The sequence below is a fragment of the Microcebus murinus genome, chromosome 19, assembly GCF_040939455.1.
Source record: "Microcebus murinus isolate Inina chromosome 19, M.murinus_Inina_mat1.0, whole genome shotgun sequence".
In the NCBI taxonomy this organism is placed as follows: Eukaryota; Metazoa; Chordata; class Mammalia; order Primates; family Cheirogaleidae; genus Microcebus; species Microcebus murinus.
In genome coordinates, this window is record NC_134122.1 from 861,232 (window position 1) to 886,202 (window position 24,971).

Here is a 24,971-nt window from a genome sequence, read left to right on the forward strand (position 1 = left end):
CCACAGCGAGTGGAGCAGGCTGGGCCATGGGGGGCTGACGGCAGGAGCAGCGTGGGGTCCGGGCGGGGGCAGGAGGAGCTGGCAGGTGGGGGAGGCAGGTCGGGCAGAAGTGGGGGCTCTCTCAGGACCTGTGTGGCAGCCGCCAGCCCCAGGGCTCCCCTGAGGGACCCCAAACATGACGCTGGGGAGGGAAGTGCAGGTCTCTGGGCAGGGCTGGCCCGACCTCCACAGCTGCTGTGGGTGGCAGAGCCCAGGGCCCCTGCAAGCTGTCGGGCGGCTCCGCCCTGCCGGGTTCTCCCTCTGTCTGGCCCCCCCGCCCCCACTGTCCTGACTCTCCCCATTGCCCCCACCCACCCTCTGCTCCCCGAGACACAGACCTATCACAGTCTCGCCCCCTCTCCCCGCTGCAGCCCCCACTCCCGCCCCTGCCAGGGAAGCAGGTGTCTCAGCCCAGGGCCGGGGGGCGAGGTTGCCGCAGGACACAGCACAGTCTGGGGGCTTTGCCACCCTCGGGGGGTTGGGGGGCATGGGGGAGCTGAGGAGCAGCCTGATGGAACAGGTCTCCAGCCGCCTCTCTCCTCCCTCCCTCCCACACCCTGCTGGGCTCCCACTGGCTGGACACGCTGGGAGCGGCCAGTGTGGTCCATAGCGGCCAGGGACCGGGGAGGTGGGGGGCTAACCCTCCGGGTGGCAGCTTCCGTCTGTCTCTGCGTGGTGGCCATGCGCTCATCACACCTGTGCTCCGTTTGAGTCCCCACTGGAGATGTCTCCACCGGGGCGGAGCGGGTCAGGGTTCCCTACGGCTCTCTCGCCAACTCACTCTCACGAGTTCCCTCCAACACGATTCTCATGACGTTAAAAAGTGGAATTTTTCCACAGATGCTCATAACGGCCTTAGCGGAGTGTCCGTGGACAGAGGGACGGACGGACAGATGTGGCCTGTCCGTGCAGTGGATGGGTTCTCAGCCTTTAAAAGGAGGGACGCTCTGGCGCATGCTGCCTCGGGCCCACCCTCTCTGGCACCGGGGACGAGTTTCCACGGGCGGGCGGGGCGGGGCGGGGCGGTGGAGCTCTGCGGCCTGGAGGTCGGGGGCTCGGAGCCGCAGCACGGACAGCAGGTGAGTCACAGAGACAAGTCACAGAGACGAGTTGCAGAGACGGTCGCAGAGGCTGCTGGGCTGGGGGGGGCAGCGTGGCACTGCGGGCCAGCATCCCGGTGCCCAAACACACTCTGGGGCCACACACAGGTGGCAGCGGCACGGCGCCGGGGACGTGGTCCACGCTGCCCCACTGTCCCTTCCAACAGGCGAGTTTGTGTTGTGTGAGTCCCGCCTAAACATTTAGGGCGGGGTTTTACTGGAATCTCGCTGCGCCGTGAGCTGAATGGGATAAACTGCGCCCCGGCGAGACCCTCACCAGGAGCATCCCGGGCGGCGTGGTTGCCCCTGCGGGCCGTGCCTGCCGGTTGGCCCTGCTCTCGGCACTGTGCTCCCCTGGCCGCTGCGACTGCCCCGCCCCCCTCTGTCCTCAGACCTCAGGCAGGGGCGAGGCCGCATCGACTGCCAGCTCTGGCCTCGTTTGGCAGGGCGCCCTCCACACCCCACACCTCCACCCCCACCCCCGCCCTGGGCCCCGATCGCCCGGAAGTCGATCCTGACCTCATCTTGTCCTCTCCCGGTTCTCAGTCGGTTTGGGGATAAACATGCCCGGAAGGCGGGCAGGACCCGGGTTGGATGCACTGAGGCTCCCCGGCCGCCGACCGGCCCGGCTCTCTGAGGCCTTTGCCTCTCCTGCCCATGCAGGGTGTGTAGACGCGAGCGCGTGGCCATGGCAGCGTCCGTTCCCAGCCTGTCCCCCTACCGCCCGTGCAGCCGGCTCCAGCCCTGCCTGGTCCTGTCTGCGCCTTGAGTGGCCTGGCCGCCGCCCCCCCAGCCTGGCGGAAGCATTTTCTGGGCTCCCGGGCGTGGGGGGCGGCGTCCTCCCGGCCTCTCTCCTGCAGAGCCGCCCGCACCCCGCGGCAGCACCAGCTCTGCAGTCGTGGAGCCCACAGACCTGCAGGCCCAGGACCAGGGAGGGGCGCTGCTGTCTGGGGTCCCGGGGTCCCTGCCTGCAGGGGCGGAGCTGTGGGCGTGGACGTGCTCCCTGCCCAGCCCACTCTCCCTCGGGGCCGTGACCCTCCATGTGGGTGGCTGGGACCCCCCCACCCTCACCCCTGTCCCTCGGAGCACCTGCCACACTTGGCCCCAGCAGGACCCTCCGTGGGACCCTCCCCAGCACAGGCCCCCGGTGGGTGTGGTCCTGCCTGCCCTCCTGGTCAGTGGCCAGAGTAGCTGTCCAGGGCGCTGTTGCCGCCGCTCTGTGTGCCCTGACGGAGCCAACCCCCCATGGGATGGGGACACTGAGGCCACCGGGCAGGCCAGAGGGACACAGGAGAGGGCTGGACTGCGGCAGGAGCCCGGCTCGGGCTGCAGGGGCCTCGGTGACCCCTCACCTGGGAAGGGGGTCACATGACCACTGCACGGGCGGGGGGGGCCAGGCCGGCTCCTGGGACACTGACCAGGCGCCCTGGCCCCTCAACAGGTCGGGCCCTGCCAGGGACACACAGCTGGGACTGGCCCTCTCGGCCGCCTGGCCTCAGCATGGGGCATCCTGGTGGGGTGGGAGGGGACAGGCATGCACCTCCCTGCTGGGCCCCTCATCTCCACAGCGGGACCCCCCTGCCCAGGCCCTGTTGGCACTGGATGGCAGCTCTGTCCCGCGGCTGGTTGCCTGGCGCCCTGGGTGTGTCTGGCCATCCCAGGGGCAAAGTGCAGCCTGAGGCTCCGCCCACCTCAGTGTCCAGGTGGGGGCTGGCCCGATGGGACAGGCAGGTCCCAGGCCTGGGAGTCCCTCCTCCCCCACCGGGCCTGTGGCTTTCCTGTGTCCCGTCCCCAGCAGGGCCAGGATGTCACCAGCCTGGGACACCCCCGGCCTCTTCTGTGCTTGAGTGACACCTCCACCCCCAACACGCAAGGAACAGCTTGGGGGTGTCGCTTGGGGGTGCAGGGGGCTCAGGAAGGACTTGGGGGGCTGCGGGCTCAGGTGAGGGGTGGACAGCCAGAGAGAGCCCCTCCCCCTGCAGATGGACCCTGCATGGACAGCAGCGGGTTCCCACTGACCCCCCACTGCCCTACAGGGGTGAGGGTGGGGAGGGCGGTGGAGGCTCCCGGTGTCATGAGTGTGACCAACCTCTGTCTGCGTCCTCCTGCCTGGGAGGACAGGCACGGCTCAGTCACCCCTTGCAAGTGAGCTCTCCCTGCTCTCAGGGTGTGGCCTGGTCCCAGGGTGTGGCCTGGTCCCAGGGTGTGCCCTGGCCCCCTGGTGTGGCCTGGCCCCATGGTGTGCCGTGGCCCCCTGGTGTGGCCTGGCCCCGTGGTGTGCCGTGGCTACCTGGTGTGGCCTGGCCCCCTGGTGTGGCCTGGCCCCATGGTGTGCCATGGGCCCATGGTGTGGCCTGGCCCCGTAGTGTGCCGTGGCTCCCTGGTGTGGCCTGCCCCCGTGGTGTGCTGTGGCCCCATGGTGTGCCGTGGCCCCGTGGTGTGCCGTGGCCCCGTGGTGTGCTGTGGCCCCGTGGTGTGCCGTGGCCCCATGGTGTGCCATGGGCCCATGGTGTGGCCTGGCCCCGTGGTGTGCCGTGGCTCCCTGGTGTGGCCTGCCCCCCGTGGTGTGCTGTGGCCCCCTGGTGTGGCCTGGCCCCGTGGTGTGCCGTGGCTCCCTGGTGTGGCCTGCCCCCGTGGTGTGCTGTGGCCCCGTGGTGTGCCGTGGCCCCATGGTGTGCCATGGGCCCATGGTGTGGCCTGGCCCCGTGGTGTGCCGTGGCTCCCTGGTGTGGCCTGCCCCCGTGGTGTGCTGTGGCCCCCTGGTGTGGCCTGGCCCCGTGGTGTGCCGTGGCCCCGTGGTGTGCTGTGGCCCCATGGTGTGCCGTGGCTCCCTGGTGTGGCCATGGCCCCCTGGTGTGGCCTGGCCCCGTGGTGTGCCGTGGCCCCATGGTGCGAGTCAGGTGCAAGGGGCCACTGTGGGTGTCTGGGGCTCGGTGGGTTCTGGGCATGTCCAGCCCTCCAGTCCTTCCGGACAGACCAGGGGCCCCCGAGCCCCAGAAATCAGCCGCTGGTGCTTGGTCGGGCTTCTCCTGCCAGGCCCGGACCCCTGCCCTGGCCGTCATATGCACCCTCTGACGCCCCTGGAATTTGTGCCGGTTTCCCCCCAGAACCTGGGTCCTCTGCCGGCCCGGCAGGCGCTCGTGACGGACGTCCCCACGCAGCCAACGGTGCTGACACGGCCTTTATGAGCGGAGCGGCGCGGGGGGACACAGGTGGGCAGCTGGCCGAGCGCCCCCCGCCCCAGCCACACGGTCACGCCATAGGCCTCTGCCGAGTGGCGGCTCCGTGTGTCCCTTCCCGTGTCCACCCGCGAGGGCGGGCTGTGCGTCAGGCTTGCCCCCCACGCCATCCCGTGATCTCTGCACACAGTCGGCGCTCAAGCACCGCTGCCCCCGCCCTCCACCGGGACGCCGCGATCAGGCTGGGGGTCTCGGGGGCGGGAGCGCCGGCGCGGCGGGGTGCGGCACGGGGCCCGGGCGCCGGCTAGAGCTCTGCGTCCGGCTTGACCAGGTGGCCGCTGAAGATGATGTACAGGTCCCCGCGCTCGCCGTAGATGGCGTTGTCCCGGTCGCGCCGGAACATGCGCACCCAGACGGTGTCGCCGGCGGCCAGCGGCAGCAGCAGGCTCTGGGCCTGCATGACGCTGCGCTCGCTGGGCTGCGCGTACAGCACGGCGGTGGGCCGGCGGTTCAGCATGACGTGCAGGTAGGTCTCCTTGTGGTTCCAGGTGTGCACGTTCAGGCTCAGGAAGTAGACGCCGGGCACCGCGCAGCGGAAGCGGCCCGAGGCCAGGTCGAAGGCGCCGTCCAGGTTCACCAGCTCCGTGTCGAAGGGCACGGCCCGCAGGTCCTCGCCGCTGTGCAGCCCCTCGCGCCGGCCCACCGAGAAGGCCGCGTAGGCGCGCTGGCACGGGGCGCCCGGCGGCCCCGCCTGCCCCTTCTGGCCTTTGCGGCCCTGCGGGCCCCGGAAGCCCGGCGGACCCTCCTCCCCACTCCTGCCGGAGCGACCTCTGACCCCTGCCTCGCCCTTCTCACCTGTGGGGGTGCAAGCGGGAGGGGAGGCCGTGCACCTGGTCAGGGCCAGGCCAGGCTGGGGCAGCACCCCCTCCCTTCCAGGCCCCGAGGGCCAACCAGCCGGCCGTGTGGCTCGCAGCTGCCCTCAGCCTCCGAGCCTGTTTCCTCTCTGCCCCTCCACGGGGGAGGAAGGGCTCAGCTGGGCTCCGGCAGATGGGAGGGCTGGAAAATTCTTGTCCAAGTCTAACCCAGGCACGGCCTGCTGTCCAGCCCGTGGGCCCCTCCCTTCCTGAGGGGCCTGCCACTCTGGGGACCTCAGGGCCCCCGCCCCCTTCTCCAGGGCCCTCAGCACCCCCACCCCTGGTCCACAGCCCCTCCCAGGCTGGGCGTGTCCTGCGGGAGGGGGCGGCTGGGGTCCCCAGGGCAGGCAGTGCTGCCAGTGGGGACTGGCGCTCAGTGTCCCTGCTGCCTCCCAGCCCCTCCTCCGCGCCCTGGTCCCTGCTCTCCTCGGCGGTGGGGTGGGGGTGTCAGCCCCCGGGGCGGCGCAGGCCACATGCCCTGGGACACCCACCTTTGAGGATGGAGATGTCTATGGTGGGCCGCACCCGGGGCAGCCCCCACCACGGGTCCCTGGCACTCACGTGGGCGTATGGGCCGGGGGAGGCCGGGGGCCAGGCTGGGCGGCAGCAGTGCACACAGGGCCTTCTGGGCAGCCCCAGGCCGGGCCAGGCCGCCGTGGGCAGCGCCAGTGCCAGGAGCATCAGGGTGGAAGCTGCCATCTCGCTCAGGGCCTGCAGAGGAGACGGCCCGCTAGAGCCCTGCCCCACTGCAGCCCGGCCTGGGCGCTCCTGCTGGGGTGGGCGGTCTGCGCCCCGAACTGCTGCAGGCACCCTGAGCCAGGGCCCTGTTCCCCAGCAGATGGGGTCGGGGTCCTGCAGCGGCTCTGCTGGGCAGAGACCAGGCTCCTCCTTCAGGAAGCCCTCGGGGATTGCAGCCCCAGGCAAGTTCCTTCCTCTTGCTTGCACAGCGGGCCTGAGCCCCCTGCCCCCAGGCGGGCTGAACTTCTCTGGCAGTTGAGATCCCTCCTCTGCCTGAACCCAGCGGGGGCCCCCCGCCCACCCATCCAGGGCTGTGAAGACCGCACCCCGGCCCTGGGGCCCCCACACCGGGCGGGTGGACGGGGAGCCGTCCAAACGCAGGAGCAGGCAGCCTCCCTGGGGCTCAGGCCCTGCCCCACTGGGTAAGCAGCCGCACCCTGAGCTCCCAGGGCAGCACCTACGGGGCAGCCACCGTGAGGCCCCTGAAGTCGGGAAGACGGTCCCCAGCCCCCCAGGCCTGGGCCCCCTCCCACCCCCGCAGAGCCCACCCTGCAGCCCCTCAAGCCAGGAGGGGTGGGGTGCCAGGTCAGCCTAGTGGGTCCACCTGAGCTAGATGGGCTTCCCTCCCAGCTCAGCCAGCAGCTGCCCCAGGCCAGCCTGGGCCTCAGTTTCCCCCTGCAACTGGGCCCTGCTTGTCCTGGTCCCCACAGGCTGCGTCTGGGCCCTGAGCCGGGCACGAGGCCTCGGGTGGGGTCAGGGTCCTCGACCTTCCCTGCAGCGGCTCTGCTGGGCAGAGACCAGGCCCCTCCTTCAAGAAGCCCTCGGGGATTGCAGCTACAGGAGAGTTTCTTCCTCTTGCACAGTGGGCCTGAGGCCCACCCCAGACGGGCTGAACTCTGGCAGTTGAGACCCCTCCTCTGCCTGAACCCCCAGAGCCCAGCAGACCCTGACTTGCCCCCTACCCCTCGGTCCCACTGGACCCCACACGACCCCCCTGGACCCTTCCTGTGCAGGCGGGAATGTGGGGGTGTCCCTGGGGAGGCCCAGAGCTCTGAGGTCCCAGGTGTCCCGGCCACCAGGCCCCACGCGGCCCCACACGGCAGGCAGTCGGGCTGGCTCTGCCTCCACTAGGGCCCTGCAGGGGCCCCCCACCCACCCTGTGAAGCCCCCACCCCGGCCCTGCACCCCCTTACCGTCCCAGGCCCGAGAGCCACCACTGCCGCTGCTGCTGCCTGGCCGCCTCCTGCACCACTGCCGCCCGCCGCCGTCAAAGAGCCTTTCATGCTGCGGGGCGCCTGCGGCTTCCTCTCGCCTGTCCAAGACCAACAGGCCGAGGGCCAGCTCCGGGCAGGGTGCTCGCCGGCCCCGTCTGCCGCGCAGCCTGGCTGGGGGCTCTGGGTCCCTCCCGCCGGCCTTCCGTGCCGCATGTGGTCTGGGGCCGGTGTCTGGCAGCTGGGCTGGAGGGGTGCGCAGCCCCCTCTACAGCAGGAGCCTGGGGTGCCGGGACTCGGGGGGCAGCCTGGAGGCCGGAGCTTTGGTTGTGCTGGGCCTGGTGGGGGCCCAGACCAAGGCCGCCGGGCCATGCTGGGCCAGCTGGGCCACCGCCCCGGGTGACGCACGGAGCCCTCACACTCTGGACAGGGAGCCAGGGCTGGACCCAGCGATGGGGCCCTCACCCCCCGACCACCCACGCTGGGCCACTGGCCCAGCCGTTCAGTGGACGAGGGTGGCGCCGGGCAGGAACGACCCCTGGGCCTCCCAGGACACAGCCGGGGAGGGGGCTGCATCCTCTGCGGCCAAGGTCAAGGGCCCTGGCTCTGACCCTGGGTCTCTGGATGGGACATGGCCATCCCCCAGGCCGCCTGCTAGGGATGTGGCAGAGAACTTGGCGGTGGTGCCGACAGGCAGGGCCTGGTGACGGGGGAGGGAGGACACCAAGGCAGACCCTGCTCATGGGGCTTCCCGGGGTGGTGAGGGTACGGCGGTTCTGGGAGGTGACAGCTCACACCAGGCAGCCCCTGGCACAGCTGTGTTCACCCCGCTGTGGCCGTGGGGCGCAGGTGGGGACCAGGCCCTGCCGCTACCCGAGTCACCCTGCACGGCTGGACCAGGACACTGGGCAGGTGGGGCTCCTCCGTGGCTGCCCCGTGGTGGCCCCAGTGGCAGCTCACACGTGGCTGGGAGGGTCCCCCGTGGTGGGCGGAGACTGGTGAACACCCTTGGGGCCCGCAGGCTCCGGGTCCCTCTCCTTGGGCTTCCCGCTCAGGGCTCCCTGATGTCCCCAAGCAGGGGTGTTCCCTGGGGGGCAGCGGGCCTCCCCAAGACCGGGCGGGGGAGGAAGGGTCCTCGGGTCCCACTGGACCCTGCTTGGGGGCGCCCGGCAGGGCTCTGGGCTGAGCGGTCCGCGTGCGCGTCGGCCAGGGCAGAGGCTGCGTCAGCGGCGGCGGGATAGCGCGTCTCGTCTGGGGACAGAAATAGCCCGGGCTCAGACAGGGCCGCAGCGTCACCCTGGAGACGGGGAGCCGCCGAGCCTGTGGCCCCGGGGCCCTCCGTGGACACCCCGCGGCGGGCGGGTGGGGGGCGGCACCCCTGGCCCGCGGGGCGGGAGGGCTGTGCTGCCACCTGGCGCTGACGGGACGCACGGCGGGGCCCCGACCTCCCTGCTAAGCGCGGGCTGCGCGGGAGACAGGCGGCCCCTCGTGTCGGCACCTGGGTGCTGGTGACGGACAGCCGGGCGCTGACGGCCCCGTGCGCCCCGCCCAGGTGGCCTCCGGCAGGGAGGGCCGGGCTGAGGGTGCACGGCCGGGTCACTGCCAGGCCAGGGTGGGGGAGGGGAGCACGAGCACGGACCCGAGAGGCCACGTGGGACCCGGTGTGCCGGGCAGCCGACCACGTCCACGGGCACAGGGGGCCACGCGGGGCGCAGACGCCTGGGGAGCCGGGCGCGCTGCGGGGAGGGGGGCGGGGGCGCGCTGCGGGGAGGGGGGTGGGGGGGCGCGCTGCGGGGAGGGGAGCCGGGCGCGCTGCGGGGAGGGGGCGGAGGGCACGCTGCGGGGAGGGGGCGGAGTCAGCGTCCTCGGGCCTGCGCTGCTCACCGCGCACCTCCCATCCCTGGACGGCGCGTCCTCCCCACCCGACCCTGTGGGGGCGCTGGCAACACAGGCCCACGGACCGGCCCTCTCTGCGTGCGGTGCTGCCTCCGTGTGGTCCCGTGTCCTCAGGGCGGCCCGCGTGGCACCAGCCCTCCTCCCACTGGGGCTGAGGCATCCTCCCTTTGCCTGCGACCCGGTGGGGGAGGGGCTTCTGGGCAGGGGCTGTGTCCTCAGCTGCCTGCGTCCAGGTGCCTCCGCGGGGGTTGGACAATCCAGGGTCAAGGGTCAAGAAGGGATTCGGTGGGAGGAGGGGCCCCCAGAGCCCCAGCCAGCGGCAGCGACCTGCATCTTGGAGCCGGGCTGGGCGGGGCGTCAGGGCTCTCACGGGGCCTGAGCCCGGCCCTGCTGACCCGCCTGAGACCACAGACCGAGGGGCTCTCAGAGACGCCTGGGGTGGGAGCGCCGCGGCACGGAGACCCCGGGCCCCACCTTCTCCAGCTGTAAAATGCACACGGTGAGACCCTCCAGCTGTCACAAGGCCCAGAGATGTGAGAACTCGTCACCCGCTCAGGAGGACGCCTGGCCTGGCCCCCCCCCCCCCCGCCCGGTGCCAACCGGAGATGACGAGCCACGGCCGGGCCCTGGTGCCCTGCGCTGGGCTCCCACCAGCCCGAGCGGCGACAGGAGCCGGTCTCTGCTGGCCACCCGGCACAGCGGGAGTCACCGGCTCCCAGGAACCAGCCTCTCTTCCCTGAGACTCCCATGGCGAGCCCCCTCCAGGGAGGGGACGGAGTAGCAGCTCGCCACGGGGGCAGGAGGGCACAGCGGGGTCACCACCCCCCCAACGCCAGCGCCTGGCCCCTCTGAGGCTGGCATGGGGGTGCAGCCCTGCCCAGAGCCCTGGACGCAGGGCCGAGCATTCACACCCCTCCCTCAGGCCAACAGGGGTGGGGGGCTCTGCAGCCTCCACCCCCACACCTGACTGCCCCCATCCCCTGGCCGTGGTGTGCAGGTGGCAGGCACGAGGCCCCCTCCCAGCCACCTGCCCCCGTGTTGCCCATGCGGGGCGGGGACTGCAGGGAGACGGCTCAGAGGCTGTGCAGGGCCGCAGGGCGCGGCAGTCACCTCCCGGAGCCCCCAGGGCAAGCTCGCAGCCAAGTGTCCTGCTGCCGCCACCGCTCTGGCTCGGGCAGGGGTCGTGGTGACAGTGCCCAGAGTGCATTTTAATGGCACACCAGACACTAAGAGCAGGACTGGTCGTCGCCGTGGTGACCAGCGGCTTGGGACAAGTGGTGTGGCTTCCGTGGTGATGGAAGTGGCGTTTACTCTGAACCACTCTGCACCGCAGAGGTGGCCCTGCAACCTGCGGATTGAGTCCAACTGGCCTCCACCCTGCCCCCCCCCCCATCGCAAAGGCATAGGGGCTGGGCCACCCGCAGCCTTGGGATGGGCCCAGGGCCTGGCAGCTGTCGCCTCCCCCCAGGGCCCAGGGAGGGGCCTGCCTCAGTGGGCACCAGGCCACTCGCTGAAGAGACAAGGTGTCTGGCTCCGGAGACCCAGACTCCTCCCCCGTCCCAGCTCCTGTGCCCTGGCCTGTGCTGCAGAGGCCAGGCCCCCACCTCCAGGAAGCCCTCCATACCCCACCTGCTCACAGGTGGCCAGATCTCCCCCCAGGGGTGACAGCTCCAGCAAAGCTCCTCCCTCAGGCATGTCGGCCCCTCCCATGGCCCACAGTCGGGGGCCTGGGCCTGGCTGTCTCCTCCCCAGCAGTGGCTTCTGGGGGGGGGGAGGAAGAGAGGTCTGAGTGAGCCCCTGGGAAAGGCACCTGCTCTTTTCTTCCCAGCTCCCCCAGCACCAATTCCCACCTCGCTGACCCCCCAGCCCAGCCAAGCTGCCCGGCTCAGGGCCAGGTGTCGGTGGGGAGGGGGGTGCTGCAGAAAGGGGTGCTGTCTGGGTGGGGCTCACCCTGGAGGGGCCCCCCCAGGTGTGCTCAGCAATGGGAGGAGCTTCCAGCAGAGTGAGCGCCTCATCTGGAGAGTTGCAGGTATGCTAGGGCCCTGCGGGGTGGGGTGGAGTGACCCCCCAGTCCTGTATGGAGCCGAGGCCAGCGACTGCGGGGTGAACGGGCGGAGGAGGAGCCAGCACTGGTGGGGAGTGACAGGTGGTTCTGAACATGCCCCCCCAGGCGTGACCCTGGTCTCCCACGGCTGGGGCGAAGCCAGGCTGCAGGGGACGAGACGCCTTCCCCGGGCGGACGGCACCAGGACCCCACCTCGGCCACGGGGGAGGAAAGCTAACAGGGTAGGAAAGCTAACGTGCTCTTTATTCGGGGGTGGGGCGGCGCAGGGCCGGTCACTGGTAGCCGGCCAGCCGGAGGACGGAGGGGTAGCGGAGGCGGTGAGTCATGCACTTCTGGCGGTCGATGAAGAGGCTGTTGGCCTTGACCGCGATGTCCTTCTCCAGGCTCATGCGCGTGTCTTCCAGGTTGCGCAGAGACTGCTCGGCTTCCAGAAGCTTCTCCTTCAGCGCGGCCAGGGACATGTTCAGCTCCTCCACCTCGCTCACCAGCCTGCAGGAGGGGGGACGAGCCCAGCTGGGATCCCTGGGCCGGAATCCCGGCCGACCCCCCCCCCCCCAAGGGCCCCTGGGTCCCAGAGGGAAACCGAGAGAAGAATGGCGCTGGGACCGCAGCCTGCGCCGCGGGGACAGAGGGAGGCAGGGGCAGGCGGGTGGGGCACCGATGGTGACGTGGGCATGGGGACGGCGGCCCGGGCACCTGAACTGGGCCGTGTCTAGGCACAGCTCCACGTTGGGCCGCTTCGAGCGCTGGTACAGCCGCGTCTGGGCCACGCGCAGGGGCGCCTCCTTGTCCTTGATGGCCTTCTTCAGCGCCCCGATGTTGTGCTCCTGGTCCGTTATCTCCCGCAGGGTCTGCAGGACACACGGCCCGTGGCACCGCCGGGTCTGGGCGTCCCCCACTCGGCAGGGCCGGCTGGCCCCTGGCTGCCCCCCAAGGCTGCGGCCAGCAGGGCAGCCTGTCCGGTGGCGGCTCGAGGAAGGGACACTGTGTGTGGCCACTCGGCCTTCCCCACGGCCCTCAGAAGGTTCCGGCGAGTCAGGCCTCTAGCCCCAGCCAAGGACTCGGGACGCTCCGGCAGCGAAGGCCAGGCTGAGTCGCAGCCCTGCCGGCCCAGCCAGCCTGGAGGGGTCACCCCACTGCTGGGGTGGTCCCCAAACCGTGGGGACTCCAAACTGTGCCCCCCAAACCGCCTCCTGCCTCCGTCCTCTCCATACCTGACAGCCCCTCCCGAGCGGCACCTGCTGGCAAGGCCCGCGGACGGCCCCCCCCCCCAGCAGCTGGTTTTCTGCGCATGCTCATCGAGCACCCGGACGTGCGGGCACGTGCTTCCGGGCTCCCTCGGGCTGCGCGGGGCACAGAGGGCCGCAGGGGCCCGGCGGGGGGCCCACCTTGTGCAGGTGGTGCTGCAGCTTGTTGCGCGCGTCCTCGAGGTCATCGCAGTGGCGCGAGAAGGCCACGCTGACGGCGTCGCACTGCAGCCGCAGGTCCTCCGCCGTGTCCTTTAGGAGGCAGTCGATGAGCGCGTGCAGGTTGGTGGAGGCCAGGCGCTCCCGCTGGGCGCGGCACAGGGTGTCCTGGGTGAACCTGGCCCACGACTCCGTCGTGGAGGCGCTGCGGGCGGAGCGGGTGGAGGGTCGGGGAGGCGCCGGCAGCGCTGCGGCCGACGCCCCCCAGACAGACGTCCCGCCTCCCCCATGCCCTTCCGTCCCCGTCCCCGCCCCGCCCCCACGCCCTGACCTTCCCAGTCCCCCGGCTCACCCTACGCCCCTGCCACCGCCCCCCCCGCGCCCCCCCCCGGGCCCGCCCCAGCCCCGCCCCCGGGCCCTGCCCCCATTGGCTGCGCGGCGACGGGCGGGTCGCGCGCTCCGCCTGTGTGGGCGACGGCGCAGCGGGGCCCACCTCTCCGTGTGCGCCACCGAGTGCGGGTGGAACTGCACCTCGGTGCTCTGGCTGCGGTAGCGCGCGCAGCGCTCGTCGATGTTGTAGGCCTCCACCTTGTCCGACCAGTTCAGCTCGCACGTCTCCTTCTGCTCCCGGTTCAGCCTGGGGGTGCGGGCGGCTCAGCGCATGGCCCCCCACCCCCGCGTGGGTCCCACCGGCTGGTGGGCGCCGACGGGGAGGCCCCACACCCACACCCACACTCCTGTCCCCACACCCACCCCCACCCCGCGCTGGGGCGGATCTGGGCCGGCTCCGCGCTCAGTCTGGGCACCCCCTGCCCGCCCTGAGCCTCTGGGTCCTCCACACCCTGCCCCGGGTGGCGAGGTTGGCCGGACCCACCGGATCTGGTGCACGGCCTGCCCGATGGTTCTCTTCAGCAGCTCCTGGATGTTCCGGATGAGCTCCACCTCCTGGGGGAGGAGGCCCCTGAGCTCTGGAGCCCACCCAGGTCCCTTTGGGCCCACCCTCCCCAGCCACTTTCCTGGAGGCTGGGGCCGGGGCCCCGCGTCTCTCTGGGTTCATTCTGGGCTTTTGGACACTTTCCCGTGTGTTGTGAGTGGGGTATTTCCTCTGGGCACATCCCCAGGAGGCCGGGAGGGTCACCAGAGGCAGCCCCCACACACCTGGGCTCTGCGGTCAGCACTGCCCAGGCCGTCCGAGGCCCCCCAGCCCTGGGGACCAGATGCCCACCCGGGCTGCCCCGCGGGGCTCTGGGCTGGCAGAGGCCGTCGGCACAGCCGGCGTGTTCCGTGTGGGGACGGCCCTCTCCCCTGCGACTGGGACTCCCACCGCAACCTCAGGCTGCGTCTGGGGGCGTTGGGGTCCTGGTCCTGTGCACCTCTGTCCTGGGGCCTGGCTCCTTCCTGGCCGGTGCCACTGTTCTCGCCACCAGGCGGGCAGGCGAGGGCTGGGCAGGGGCAGGAGAGGGAGGGAGGGACCCAGGGTTCCAGCCTGGGCCTGGGGGTGTGGCACAGGGCTCCCTGAGGCCCTGGACCCACCGCCCCCACCCTGCAGCAGGGGTGAGGCCCAGGCCCTGCAGCGCCAGCGCCAGTAGCCAGGCCTGCCACCTCCCTGACCCTCACGGGCTGCCCCAGGGCAGGTCATGCTAGCTTCAGGGGGGACAGACAGGACGTTGGAGGAGAGACAGGAGCTGGGGGAATCTTTGAGGCCAGGGCCACATGTAGGGTGAATGGTGCCAGCACCTACCCCCCGTCCGCACTGCGGCACTGGGCCGTGCCTGGACAGAGCAGCCGTCCCGTCCCGGCCACGGCGTCCTGGGGGTGCCCTGCGGCTCAGCACCGGGGACCTCAGGGTCAGGCTGAGTTTGCCTGGACTCAAGTGGGCTGGGGCGGGGGGGGGTGTCCCAAGAGGGAGACAGTTGCTTGAAAGTCACAGCCCAATGGGGGGAGAAACCACCCCGTGACAACAGGGCCAGGCTTCTAAGAGCCAGGGTCCCGTGTGCAGAACGCGTGTGGGCCGGCGTGTACCCTCACACGGCCGCGCGGGGCACAGGTCCCGGGCCTGCGCCCTGAGCCACGCGTGCCAGCCCCCTCCCCGCGCACCTTCAGCAGCTCTATCTCCACGCAGTCGCGCACGAGGTCGGGGTGCTGGCGGCGCTCCCGGCACTGCAGGTTGTCGGTGGCGATGGCGAAGGGCACGGAGCTGGAGTCCAGGGCGCGCTCCAGACGCTGCTTGTCGGCGCGCAGCTGGTCGGTGGCGGCGGACAGCTCCTCGCCCTCGCGCTGCAGCTCCGACATCCAGCAGTGCATGTCCTCCAGCCGCGCGCCCACCTTGCGCGTGGAGTCCTGCTGCGTGCGCTGCGCCAGCTCCTCCGTCTCGGCCGCCAGCTGCTGGCTCTCATGCCGCTGCCGCTCCGAGCCGTCGCGGTCGGCGAAGGCCTGGTGGTAGCGGGCGTAGCAGTTCTGGTACCACTCGTCCTCCAGGTACTTGGCCGTGCGGAAGCCGGCCGTGGCCAGGCCCGAGGACGAGTGGGCGCCCGTGTTGCGGGCCACCTCGTACACCTTGGGGGGCAGCTCGCATGGCGGCACCGACTGCCGCACCAGCGGCTGGTTCACCAACGCGTCCATCTGCGCCATGGCGCCCGCTGCCCGACCCTGAGCAGGGGTCACAGGGCACAGTTGTCAGCTGGGTGCGGTCAGTGGGGCAGCACCAGCCGCTCTGTCCCCAGAGCAGGGCACGCCTCCTGGTCGCCCCGGTGACACTGTACACACCAAGGGCCTCGGGTTGCTGGGCAACGGGGATTCCCCCCTCCCCAGTGGCAGGGAGGCGGCCTTCCGGAGGGCAGACGCCTCTTAAAGGGCCAGGCGGGCTCAGACCCCCGGCTTGGCTCCGCCACCGCCCAAGCAGTAGCGGTCCCTTTCTCCCAGAGCGCCCTGGGGCGGCCAGTCCCGGCCCCTGTGTCCTGTCCCCTGGGCGCCCTCTCCCCTCGGTGGTTTGTCCAGCCTTTGCTTCCTGGGTCTGTCCTCTCCCGTCCTCCCCCCCCAGGCTCTGGGCTCAGCTGTGAGCAGGAGAGAGGCGGCTCTGCCCACCTGAGGCTCCCTTGGGGCAGAGGGGCGGGGCTACGGCAGGCGGGTGTTGGCGCTGCCGACGTTGGCAGTGTTCCTGCCACGTGCAGCCCCACGGAGGTCCTGTGCCTTCCCCCGCGGCTCCAACACCACGTGGTCCCGCGGCCAGGCCCCCACCTGCGCCCCCAGGTGAGCTGCTCTTCCGTGGGGAGCTGAGGTTGGCCAGAGTCAGACACCCCAATCTGTCCCACAGTGGGGGGGAGCTCCTGTCCTGGGAGGCTGTCCCAAGGTCACCCAGGGCGCGAGGCTGAGGCCAGGTGGGCAGGAAGCAACTGGCAGCGTGCAAGGCAGGGCTCACAGAAGGGTGTCCCGTTCTGGGCTGCGCGAGCCGGGTCCGGGGCAATGCCCAGCGCGGCCAGCAGAGGGCGCCAGCGGCCGTGGGATGCGCCGGCTGCTCAGGCTCTGCGCCCTCATCCTGCCTGGAACACCCAGGCCTGGGGCCTCAGCCTCCCTGGAGACCCCCATGGGGCACCCACCCCATCCGTATGCAGGCCCCGCTTGTCCTGGCCCCCACGGCCCCTTGCTCCGGCCATGGGAGTGCCGAGCCCTGCGGACACGCCTGGTCCCGCCCGGCCAGCACGGGGCACACTGGCCAGCGTGGCCTCCCCACAGCACACAGTAGGAGCTTCACGAAGGTGGGCTTTGGGGAAGGCAGCCCCTTCCTCACCCCGACTTCTGTTGCTGAGGAGACCACCATGCCGGGGCAGGTGTAGGCTGGGGCTGCCATCACCCCATCATCCCAGCACTCTGGGAGGCTGAGGCAGGATGATCGCTTGAGGCCAGGAGTTGGAGGCTGCAGTGAGTTGGAGGTGCCCCTGTGTCCCCACCGAGCGAGCAGGGTGGAGGGTAGGGCAGCTGGTTCCCACCCAGCCCCTCCTGTCCTCGTGGGCACCCAGGCCCGGGGACGCTGCCTGGCCACCCCTCACCCAGCGAGGCAGCTGTGGCTCTGGGATGCTGCACCTGTGACTCGGTTTCCTGCCTGAAGGTGGGGGTGGCTGTGAGGGGCTGTCCAGGCTGTGCCACCTCTAGCACTCGGGGTGCTCGGCGAGCCCATGGCGGTGGTCGGCATCCCCGCCTAGCGCCCTGGACCGCGGCACTGTGGCTTCTAGACCGCAGCACTGTGCCTCGGTTTCCCCCTCTGCAAAATGGGGATGAAGACAGAACCTCCCTTGTGGGAGTTTGGGGGTGATCGGGACAGCCGGGGCCGGTCCGTGGCGGGGAGGGGTCCCAACAGGCTCCAGTGCGGCCTCACCCGAGAGTCCCCGGGCGGCAGCGACTGTCACCACGCCTGGAACCCCGCACCCCAGACGCGTCCGCATGAAACGGTTTTTAGAAGAATCCGAGGAACCCGGACTGAGATGAGACCGCACGCAGGTCCAGACTGCGGCGGGCAGACAAGTGTCGGGCTGTTGCAGGGACTGGGGGGGCCATTGGAGGCGAGATGGGTGGGTTCGCAAATGAAAACGGTTTGACGGAGAGACGCTGCCCGGTGGGGGGGGGCAGAGGACAGAGAGGACGAGGCCGGGGGAGGAGGCTGGGCAGGTGCCGAGTGCCTCGTGCAAGGCGCTGGGCAGGTGCCGAGTGCCTCGTGCGAGGCCGGGGGAAGAGGCTGATGGGGCACACCCAGGGCAGAGCCCCGGCAAGGGTGGGGACACACCTCAGCCCGGGGAGGGCCTCGGTGCACCCCCACGCCTCCGCCCGCCCCCCCTGCACCTGCAGCACGAGGGCCTCCCGTGGGGTCCCCCTGTGCCCCGTCTCTCCCGCCCCTCCTGCTGCCGCCTGGGGGGCTCCTCAGGCCTGCTGGGGGACGTCGGCCCCCGGGGTGCACTGTTTCGGGCGGAGGTGGGGCGCCCTGGGCCCCGGGCCGCCGTCTGCCTCCGGTCGGAGTTGCTGTCGGAACAGCCAAATCCCTGATTCATCAGCTCAGTCTTATCTCCAAAACCTCCTACGATTTCCCAGAGAACAAAATTAAAGACAGGATTTAGCGGAGATTTTGTGTCTGCCGGAGCAGGGCCAGGAACAGGCCGGCGTGGCAGAGGCCAAGGAGGGCTCAGTGGCGGCCGTGAGGATGGCTCATGTGGGGGGTCCCAGGCCCCGGGCCTGTGCCGCCTCGCCCATGTAGATGAGGAAACTGAGGCTCAGAGAGGCCAAGTCGCTCCCTCACCCTGGGACCCCAGCAGGCTACGGGATTGGGGTGTCATGTGGCCTTGACCCAGGCCACCGTGAAGGCCGGCAGAGCTGCCCGAGGGCTGGCAGTTCTCCCAGGGGGTGTGGTAGCGCCGTCCCGGGGGACCCAGCCCAGGGGACGAGGTGGGGGCGGCCCAGGGAGCCGCCCCTCACTGGACCCCAAGAAAAATAAAACTCAGGGACTGGGGGGCCCACGCCCCACGCTGGGCTCCCAGCAGCCACTGTGGGGCTCCCCCCCCAGGGAGGGGAGCCCCGACCCATGGCCAGGCCGGGGCTGGCTCCTGCCCACCTGGGAGGGGGGCTCCGGCCCCAGATGAGTGTCCTGCAGGTTCAAGGGTCCTGTACCTGCTGGGGGTTCATGTGATGCCAATTTATATTGCCAGAATAGCAGCCCCACCCCGCCAGGCCTGAGCACCTGAGGGCACCTGCCCCCAACCTGGGAGGGGAGTGGGGGGAGAAGGGGGCCTATACCCCAGGTCTGCCCAGTATCTCGGCTTTGTCAGCTGTAGGTGGCCAAGGCGGCCTGTGGGTGGCGGCCCGTGGGTGGCGTGTGCATCCACCAGAGGTGGTGGCACCTCTGGTCCCACCTCCCCCCCACAGACTACAGGTGTGCAGCCCACCTCCGGCAGTGATTTCTGGCCGGAGCAGGAGCTGGCAAGCCTGGGCCTCAGCCCCCGCCCCGCACGCCCCACACCCACTGTGGCCAGAGCCCAGGGCAGGCAGCACTGGCCTCTGGGACCCCGGAACGGGGCGCTCTCGTCACCCTGCACTCTGGTAGGCGGGGGCTGCTTGGGGGAAGCACCAGCGAAGCAGAGGCTTGTGGTTGAGTGAGGATGACCTGGGGACTGTCCGTAACTTCCCTGCATCTTACTGGCTGGGCCTGGTGGAGGTGGGGCTGGGAGCCAGTGTCTGCAGCCTGCAGGGGGCACGGAGATGCCAGCGGGGAGGGGGGTCCTAAGGCAGAAGGCGCCCCAGGGCCCCCTGGAGGGCCCGCCAAGTCCTCCTGCGGTGCCCACAGTGCATGCCGCCTACCGGGACCCCAGGCGTCCCAGGTCCCCACTGCATCATCCCTGGGCTGGGCCCAGAGACCCCAGTGGAGTTGGCTAGACGGAGGGGCTGGGCCTGGCCCCGACGAAGACGCCCGGCCAGGCCACACAGGCAGACCCTGGTCCCCTGGCGCAGACGCTGGCGGTCCCAGCAGGCGTCTCCTGACTTCACAGAGGCTCTTTTGTCATCCCGGCCGGACTCACCTGCAAACAGCAGGAACTGGGGTGGACAGACTGTCCCAGGAGGAGGCCGGGGACAGGGGCAGTGCCCGAGTGAGGCTGGCACTGGGGTGGCAGCTGGTGGCAGGGACAGAGGAGCCCCCCAACCCTGTCTGCATTGCAGCCCAGACCCCCAGCCTGGCCCCCAGTCCCACGTTCCGGCCTGGCCCCCAGCCCTGGGAAGACCCCCTGGAGGGAGGACCTTCCCGCATCACGACACACAAGGGTCCCCCTTCCCGCCTGGAGGGGCAGGCCCCCCTGCCTCCCCGCCCTCCAGTCCTGGCTGGCCTGGGTGGCCACACGCCCCAGCACCCCCAGCGTGTCATGTCGGTGGCCTGGGCCACCTGAGCTACCCCTGGCGCCGGGCGGGGCGGCCTGGGAGCTCCAGCCGCTGGGAGTGCCTCTGTCAGCAGAGCATTAGCCGGCTGTGGCACAGATGAGGGGTCGCGTGCGGGTCAGGCGCTGATGGCCAGGAGAGCGCGCATGCCCCCACCCCACCCCCGTCCTGGCCGCCCCACCCCCGCCTGTCACCCCCACAAGGCTGCGGGTCAAGGGCACAGGCGCCCCGGTGGGTCCTGCGCTGGGGGTTTCCTAACACGCCTGCCCGCCAGCCGGGAGCCCCCACCCCGCTGCCCGCTGGCCGTGGGGACAGGGCCCCTTCTCCTGGCAGGGGGCTGGCGCTTGAAGCGGGGCACACAGGGTGGTCCCAGCGGGGAATTGCCAGGCCCCGAATGTGGGGGGACAGAGGTGGGGACACAGCCTCTTCCCTGCAGGAGCTGGTGGGAAACGGGGCGTCTGCAGAAATCCTCCTCTCGACGGACGGCAGGAGAGAAGGGAAGCCCCGCTCCCTGGAATTGGGGCGCCCCGTGCTCAGCCAGGAGCATGGGAGGGGATGGAGGCCCTGGGCGTGGCCGGCCCCCACCTGCCCCCCACCCGAGGACGAGGCGAGGACGGAAATAGACCCGGAGCAGCCGGCTCCGCCCAGCACTTAAGCCCCTGGAAATAGCTGCTCCAGGTCCGCCGGCGCCCGAAGGCCCCCACGGGAGCCGCTGGGCTGATGGACGCGCACTCGGGGGTCAGCGGCTCCACTGGGAGGGAGGCAGCCGGAGCAGACGCCCAAGGTCACCTGGCGGCCTTGGGGTGATGGGGCCCCCCCACCCCTCTGCCCTCGGCCTCCCTGTCCACGCCCCTCCCCTCAAGCCCAGGCAGCCTCCGGGACGCCCCTGCCCCGGCCCCTGCGCTCCTGGGTGCCCCCGAGGCCCCACCTCCCTGGACAGATGCTTCTAGAAGGTTCTTTCAGGGAAAGGCTCTCTCAGCGCTCCTGAGGCTCCGAGCCCCTCCCCGCAGGCTGGGGATGCAGAGTCCCCGTGTGGCCTCAGCCGAGGACGGGGTCGGCGGCGGGAGGGACAGAGAGGGGCGCTCGGCCCCAGCTGCCCGCACCCGGCCACAGCTGCCACGGGGCAGCCCGGGGACACGCGCCCACCGGGGGCTGGGCTGTGGCGAGGCTCAGGGCAGGGTTGGCCGCGCCAGCAACGGGGCAGGATATTTTCCTTTTTCCTGCATTCCTTGGTGATAATAAAACAAGCAGAACAGGGTGTTATTACTGTTTTTAGGATCAGATCAGATTGTTCCCAAGGCCAAGAGGAGCAGGGGTGGGCAGGTGATCCGCATGAGGAGGCTTTGCACATGGCTGCACACGGCTGCACACCACGGCCTTGCACGCAGCTACACGCGGCTGCACATGGCTGCACACCACGGCCTTGCACGCAGCTACACACGACTGCACACGGCTGCACACCACGGCCTTGCACACGGCCACACACGACTGCACACGGCTGCACACCACGGCCTTGCACACGGCCGCACACGGCTGCACACCACGGCCTTGCACACGGCCACACACGACTGCACACGGCTGCACACCACGGCCTTGCACACGGCCACACACGACTGCACACGGCTGCACACCACGGCCTTGCACACGGCCACACACAGCTACACATGACTGCACACGGCTGCATGCCTCGGACTTGCACACGGCCACACACGGCTGCACACCACGGCTTTGCACACGGCCACACACGACTGCACATGGCTGCAAACCACGGCTTTGCACACGGCCACACACAGCTGCACACGGCTGCACACCACGGCCTTGCACACGGCCACACACGGCTGCACACGGCTGCACACCACGGCCTTGCACACGGCCACACGCGGCTGCACACGGCTGCACACCACGGCCTTGCACACGGCCACACACGGCTGCACACGGCTGCACGCCACGGCCTTGCACACGGCCACACGCGGCTGCACACGGCTGCACGCCACGGCCTTGCACACGGCCACACGCGGCTGCACACGGCTGCACGCCACGGCCTTGCACACGGCCACACACGGCTGCACACGGCTGCACGCCATGGCCTTGCACACGGCCACACGCGGCTGCACACGGCTGCACGCCACGGCCTTGCACACGGCCACACACGGCTGCACACGGCTGCACGCCACGGCCTTGCACACGGCCACACACAGCTGCACATGGCTGCACACCACGGACTTGCACTCCGCCACACACGGCTGCACATGGCTGCACACCACGGACTTGCACTCCGCCACACACAGCTGCACACGGCTGCACACCACGGCCTTGCACACGGCCACACATGGCTGCACGCCACAGCCCTGCACACAGCTGGGCGTGGAGGCAAGGACAGGTGTCCAGCTGGGAGAGGGGCTGGCCGTGCCCAGGGCCTTGAGGCCAGGCGCCCAGGACAGCCGCCCCGGGCAGCAGGCACCAGACTCTCGGAGCTGGCCAGGCCGGGTGGCCCAGGCCGCAGGCTCTGCAGGCCGCGTGGGACAGCTGGGAAGCCCACAGGAGGGTCAGACGGGCCGGGCAGCAGGCACCGGACTCTCGCAGCTGGCCAGGCCGGGTGGCCCAGGCCGCAGGCTCTGCAGGCCGCGTGGGACAGCTGGGAAGCCCACAGGAGGGTCAGACGGGCCGGGACTTCACGTCAGCGCAGTGGCTGCCCTCGTCCCAGGCACTGGCCGGCGCTGTGGCTCCAGAACCTTCCAGGGAGGGCGGGGAAGGCGTGGCTGGCTGAGCAGAGCCTCCCGGGAGGACAGACGGAGGAGGCTTCACGGCACCCGTCCCGCCCTGTTTTAGGGTCTGAGAGGGTCGGCGCCCAGGCAGTTTGTCCCTACGTCAGCGGCTCTGCCTGCGGGTCCCTCCGTAAGTGGCCTCAGCTCCTGCGTGTTGGTGTCCCCCCTCTCGGGGACAGGCCCAGGCCTGAGGCCCGGGGTCCTGGCTGAGGACCTCCCTGGGGCAGCCCCGCCCGGGAGGCGCAGGGCAGAGGTGGGCTTCGGGCATCCGGGACAGTCCTAGGGAGACACGGAGCAGGGCCACGGAGCCACGCCGCCCTCATGCGGCCCCTCGCCGGGAGCCCTGCCGCGATGAGGACAGAGCCAAGGAGGCTCTCGCCGGGCGCTGGAGGCAAAGGCGGGTCTGGATGGCGCCGGCCCACGCTCGCCTGCTCCGGTGTGCGCCCTCCGCGGTTCTCCAGGGACCCAGCTCACGACCCCCTCCCGGGCCGCAGAAGAGCAGGAGGTCTCTGGGAGTCGGGCCCCTTTCTGCCAGGCGGTGTTCAGGCGGGGGCAGGGGCGGGCCCCAGGGCGGGGACCCGCAAGGCAGGCGGCCCAGGACGGGCCTCTCCCTGGGGGCCGGCAGGTTCTCAGCAGGAGACGGACCTGCCGCTGACTCGAGGAGGCACGTGGTGCCGCCGCCTGCGCCAGGCCGGCTCGGACCCCTCCCCGCGGCGCTAATGCACTTTGCATCATCGTACATCGTGGTTTCCTTAGCGGGAGAGGGAAGGGGCCCTGGGGACCCCACCTTGGCAGGAGCACAGGCGCCTCCTTCTAGCAAACACCATTTGCTCCAGACTTACGGGAAGGTCTTTGGGGGGGGCACTGAGAGCCTCCCCAGGCGCCAGCCCCCCCCCCCCGCCCCCACCGCGCCAGCCCTGCCCTGGGCACGCTGCCCTCCGGGGCTCCCAGGCTGCTCCCACCCTCCCGTCTCCCCTCCAGCCTCAGGGCCCCCAGGACCCCGCCGCCCCCTGCCGGCCCCCCACCTCTGCCTCCCACTCCAGCTCAGGCCTGAGGGAGCACAGCGTCTCCAGGCCGTGTCCCTCCTCCAGGGGACGTCCTGGTCACCGCCAGAGCCCAGAGGGGCCACCGGGCCGTGTGGGTGCCTGTTGGGAAGTGGGGGCCGTCCTGAGAGAACAGATTTCCTTTGTCTGTCAGTAAAAGCAGGAGGGACGCAGGGACGGGTCACGTTTTACCCGAGCCGTGAGCGTCGACGTCACAGACGGCTGGATAACCACATGCGGTGACACGCCAGTCTCCTGGGCCGTCCTAACCAGGGGCCACAGACCAATAAGACTGCACCCCCGGCTCTGGGCCCGAGACCGGGAGGGATCGCGTGTTGTTGGGGGGAGGGGTCCTTCCTGCCCCTTCGGGCTCTAGCGACTCCCGGCGTCCTCTGGCTCGTGGCTAATGCAGGTCCCCGTCCAGGTTAATGCAGGTCCCTGTCCTCCGCCAGTCGGGGCTGGTGGCCGGCGTGGCACAGGGGGACAGGGTGGGGTGGGGCCGGGTGGACAGGGTGGGCTCCCCTACGCATGGAGCCCCCACCCATGTGTGCCCTGCTCGTCACCCACTCGATCCCCAGGAGGCCGGGGCTCCTTTCAGGGGAAGCCTGGCCCTTCCCACCCAGAGCCCCAGCGCACGCCCGGACCCCGAAGCCCGATTCCCGTCCACAGGCTCGGGGAGCCCCTCCCCTGGCCCGGGGCCCCGCCCATGTCTCCAGCCACGGTCGCTCGAGGGGCGCAAGGCCCCAGAGCAGACCGGAGACCCCGGCAGGTGGCAGAGGACGCCGCATCTGCCCCCACCCCAGGATCGGCCCCCCACGGCAGGGCGGCGCCGCCTACGCCATTGCTGGTTCTTAACGGAGCCCGCAGCTCTGCGCCCTGAACTTTGGCCTGCAGGCTGCGATAAGCAGTTATTTTTAAACTCTTTAATGGCGCTCCACCGCCCGATAATCGTCCTGGGACCAGCAGGCAGAGTCAAGGTCTGGGGGGCCAGGCCGGCCCCACCGTCCGCCCCTCCGGATCAGCCCGGAATACTCCGGAAGCTCCCACAGACTCAGGGCAGGGACACGGTTGCTGGGTCAGGAGAGGCCGGGGGCGGGGCTGGACCGAGGTGGACTTGGTCGCCTTTGGTGACGGGAACAGGGGCCCAGCCTTCCTCGGGGGCTCTCGCTGGGCCAACCGTGGGCACGCAAGGGTCCCGTGTTGGGGCTGACCTACTGCATGCACACACGTGAGGCCAGGGTGCCTGGAGCCAGCAGGGTCTCCGTCTGGTCTTCCCTTCAGGCCCAGAAACTCAAGTCTGCCTCAGTTTGCCCACAGTGCTCAGGGTGGGCGGGGCCAGAGTATCTCAGCTCAGAAGGAAAATCCTAGATTGCCCCAAAGGGCAAAAGCCCCAGGCCCACGTAAGCAGTCCACACGTGCACACACAGGACCCTGCTGCTCGCCCTCTCTGATCAGCCAGGCCGGCCCAGCCTGCAGGAACCAGCACCTGACTCCTCTTGCTCAAGAACCATCCATGGCTCCCATCGCCCATAACAAAGCCATTCCCACCCCAAGGGCCAGCGCTGCCCACCGAGGCCTTGGTGCTGGCGAGGGCCGGTCAGGCCCAGCTGTGGGTGCTGGGTCAGGGCCTCCCCCACGGAAGCCTCCGGATCCTACACGGCTGCCAGCACTTGGGACCGGCCCGTGAGCCCACTGTGCCCCGGGAA

The 24,971-nt window shown here is 70.7% G+C and overlaps 2 protein-coding genes across 2 annotated transcripts; both read right to left on the minus strand.

Annotated features, from left to right (window-relative positions):
• Window positions 1-4,622: 4,622 nt before the first annotated feature.
• On the minus strand, window positions 4,623-5,931 carry C1QTNF8 (C1q and TNF related 8). The gene is made up of 2 exons (XM_012743889.2): window positions 5,724-5,931; window positions 4,623-5,173 (listed from the first exon to the last, which is right to left on the minus strand). The coding sequence occupies exons 1-2, from the start codon at window positions 5,929-5,931 to the stop codon at window positions 4,623-4,625; spliced, it is 759 nt and encodes a 252-aa protein (XP_012599343.2).
• A 5,433-nt stretch (window positions 5,932-11,364) lies between these two features.
• Window positions 11,365-15,312, minus strand: TEKT4 (tektin 4). Its single transcript, XM_012743888.3, has 6 exons — window positions 14,646-15,312; window positions 13,423-13,493; window positions 13,042-13,185; window positions 12,531-12,753; window positions 11,839-11,993; window positions 11,365-11,631 (listed from the first exon to the last, which is right to left on the minus strand). Exons 1-6 carry the CDS (start codon window positions 15,177-15,179, stop codon window positions 11,415-11,417), a joined length of 1,344 nt encoding a protein of 447 aa, XP_012599342.1. The 5' UTR covers window positions 15,180-15,312; the 3' UTR covers window positions 11,365-11,414.
• Window positions 15,313-24,971: the final 9,659 nt, after the last annotated feature.

Bases quoted from the DNA above. Each gene is read 5' to 3' on its own strand.
- C1QTNF8 (XM_012743889.2), bottom strand. From the start codon at position 5,931: ATGGCAGCTTCCACCCTGATGCTCCTGGCACTGGCGCTGCCCACGGCG. The intron at 5,174-5,723 runs GTGGGTGTCCCA...GCACCCCCACAG, and splicing joins AGACATCTCCATCCTCAAAG to GTGAGAAGGGCGAGGCAGGG.
- TEKT4 (XM_012743888.3), bottom strand. From the start codon at position 15,179: ATGGCGCAGATGGACGCGTTGGTGAACCAGCCGCTGGTGCGGCAGTCG. The intron at 13,186-13,422 runs GTGGGTCCGGCC...CCGCACCCCCAG, and splicing joins CAGGCCGTGCACCAGATCCG to GCTGAACCGGGAGCAGAAGG. The intron at 12,754-13,041 runs GTGGGCCCCGCT...CTCCGCCCGCAG, and splicing joins TCGGTGGCGCACACGGAGAG to CGCCTCCACGACGGAGTCGT.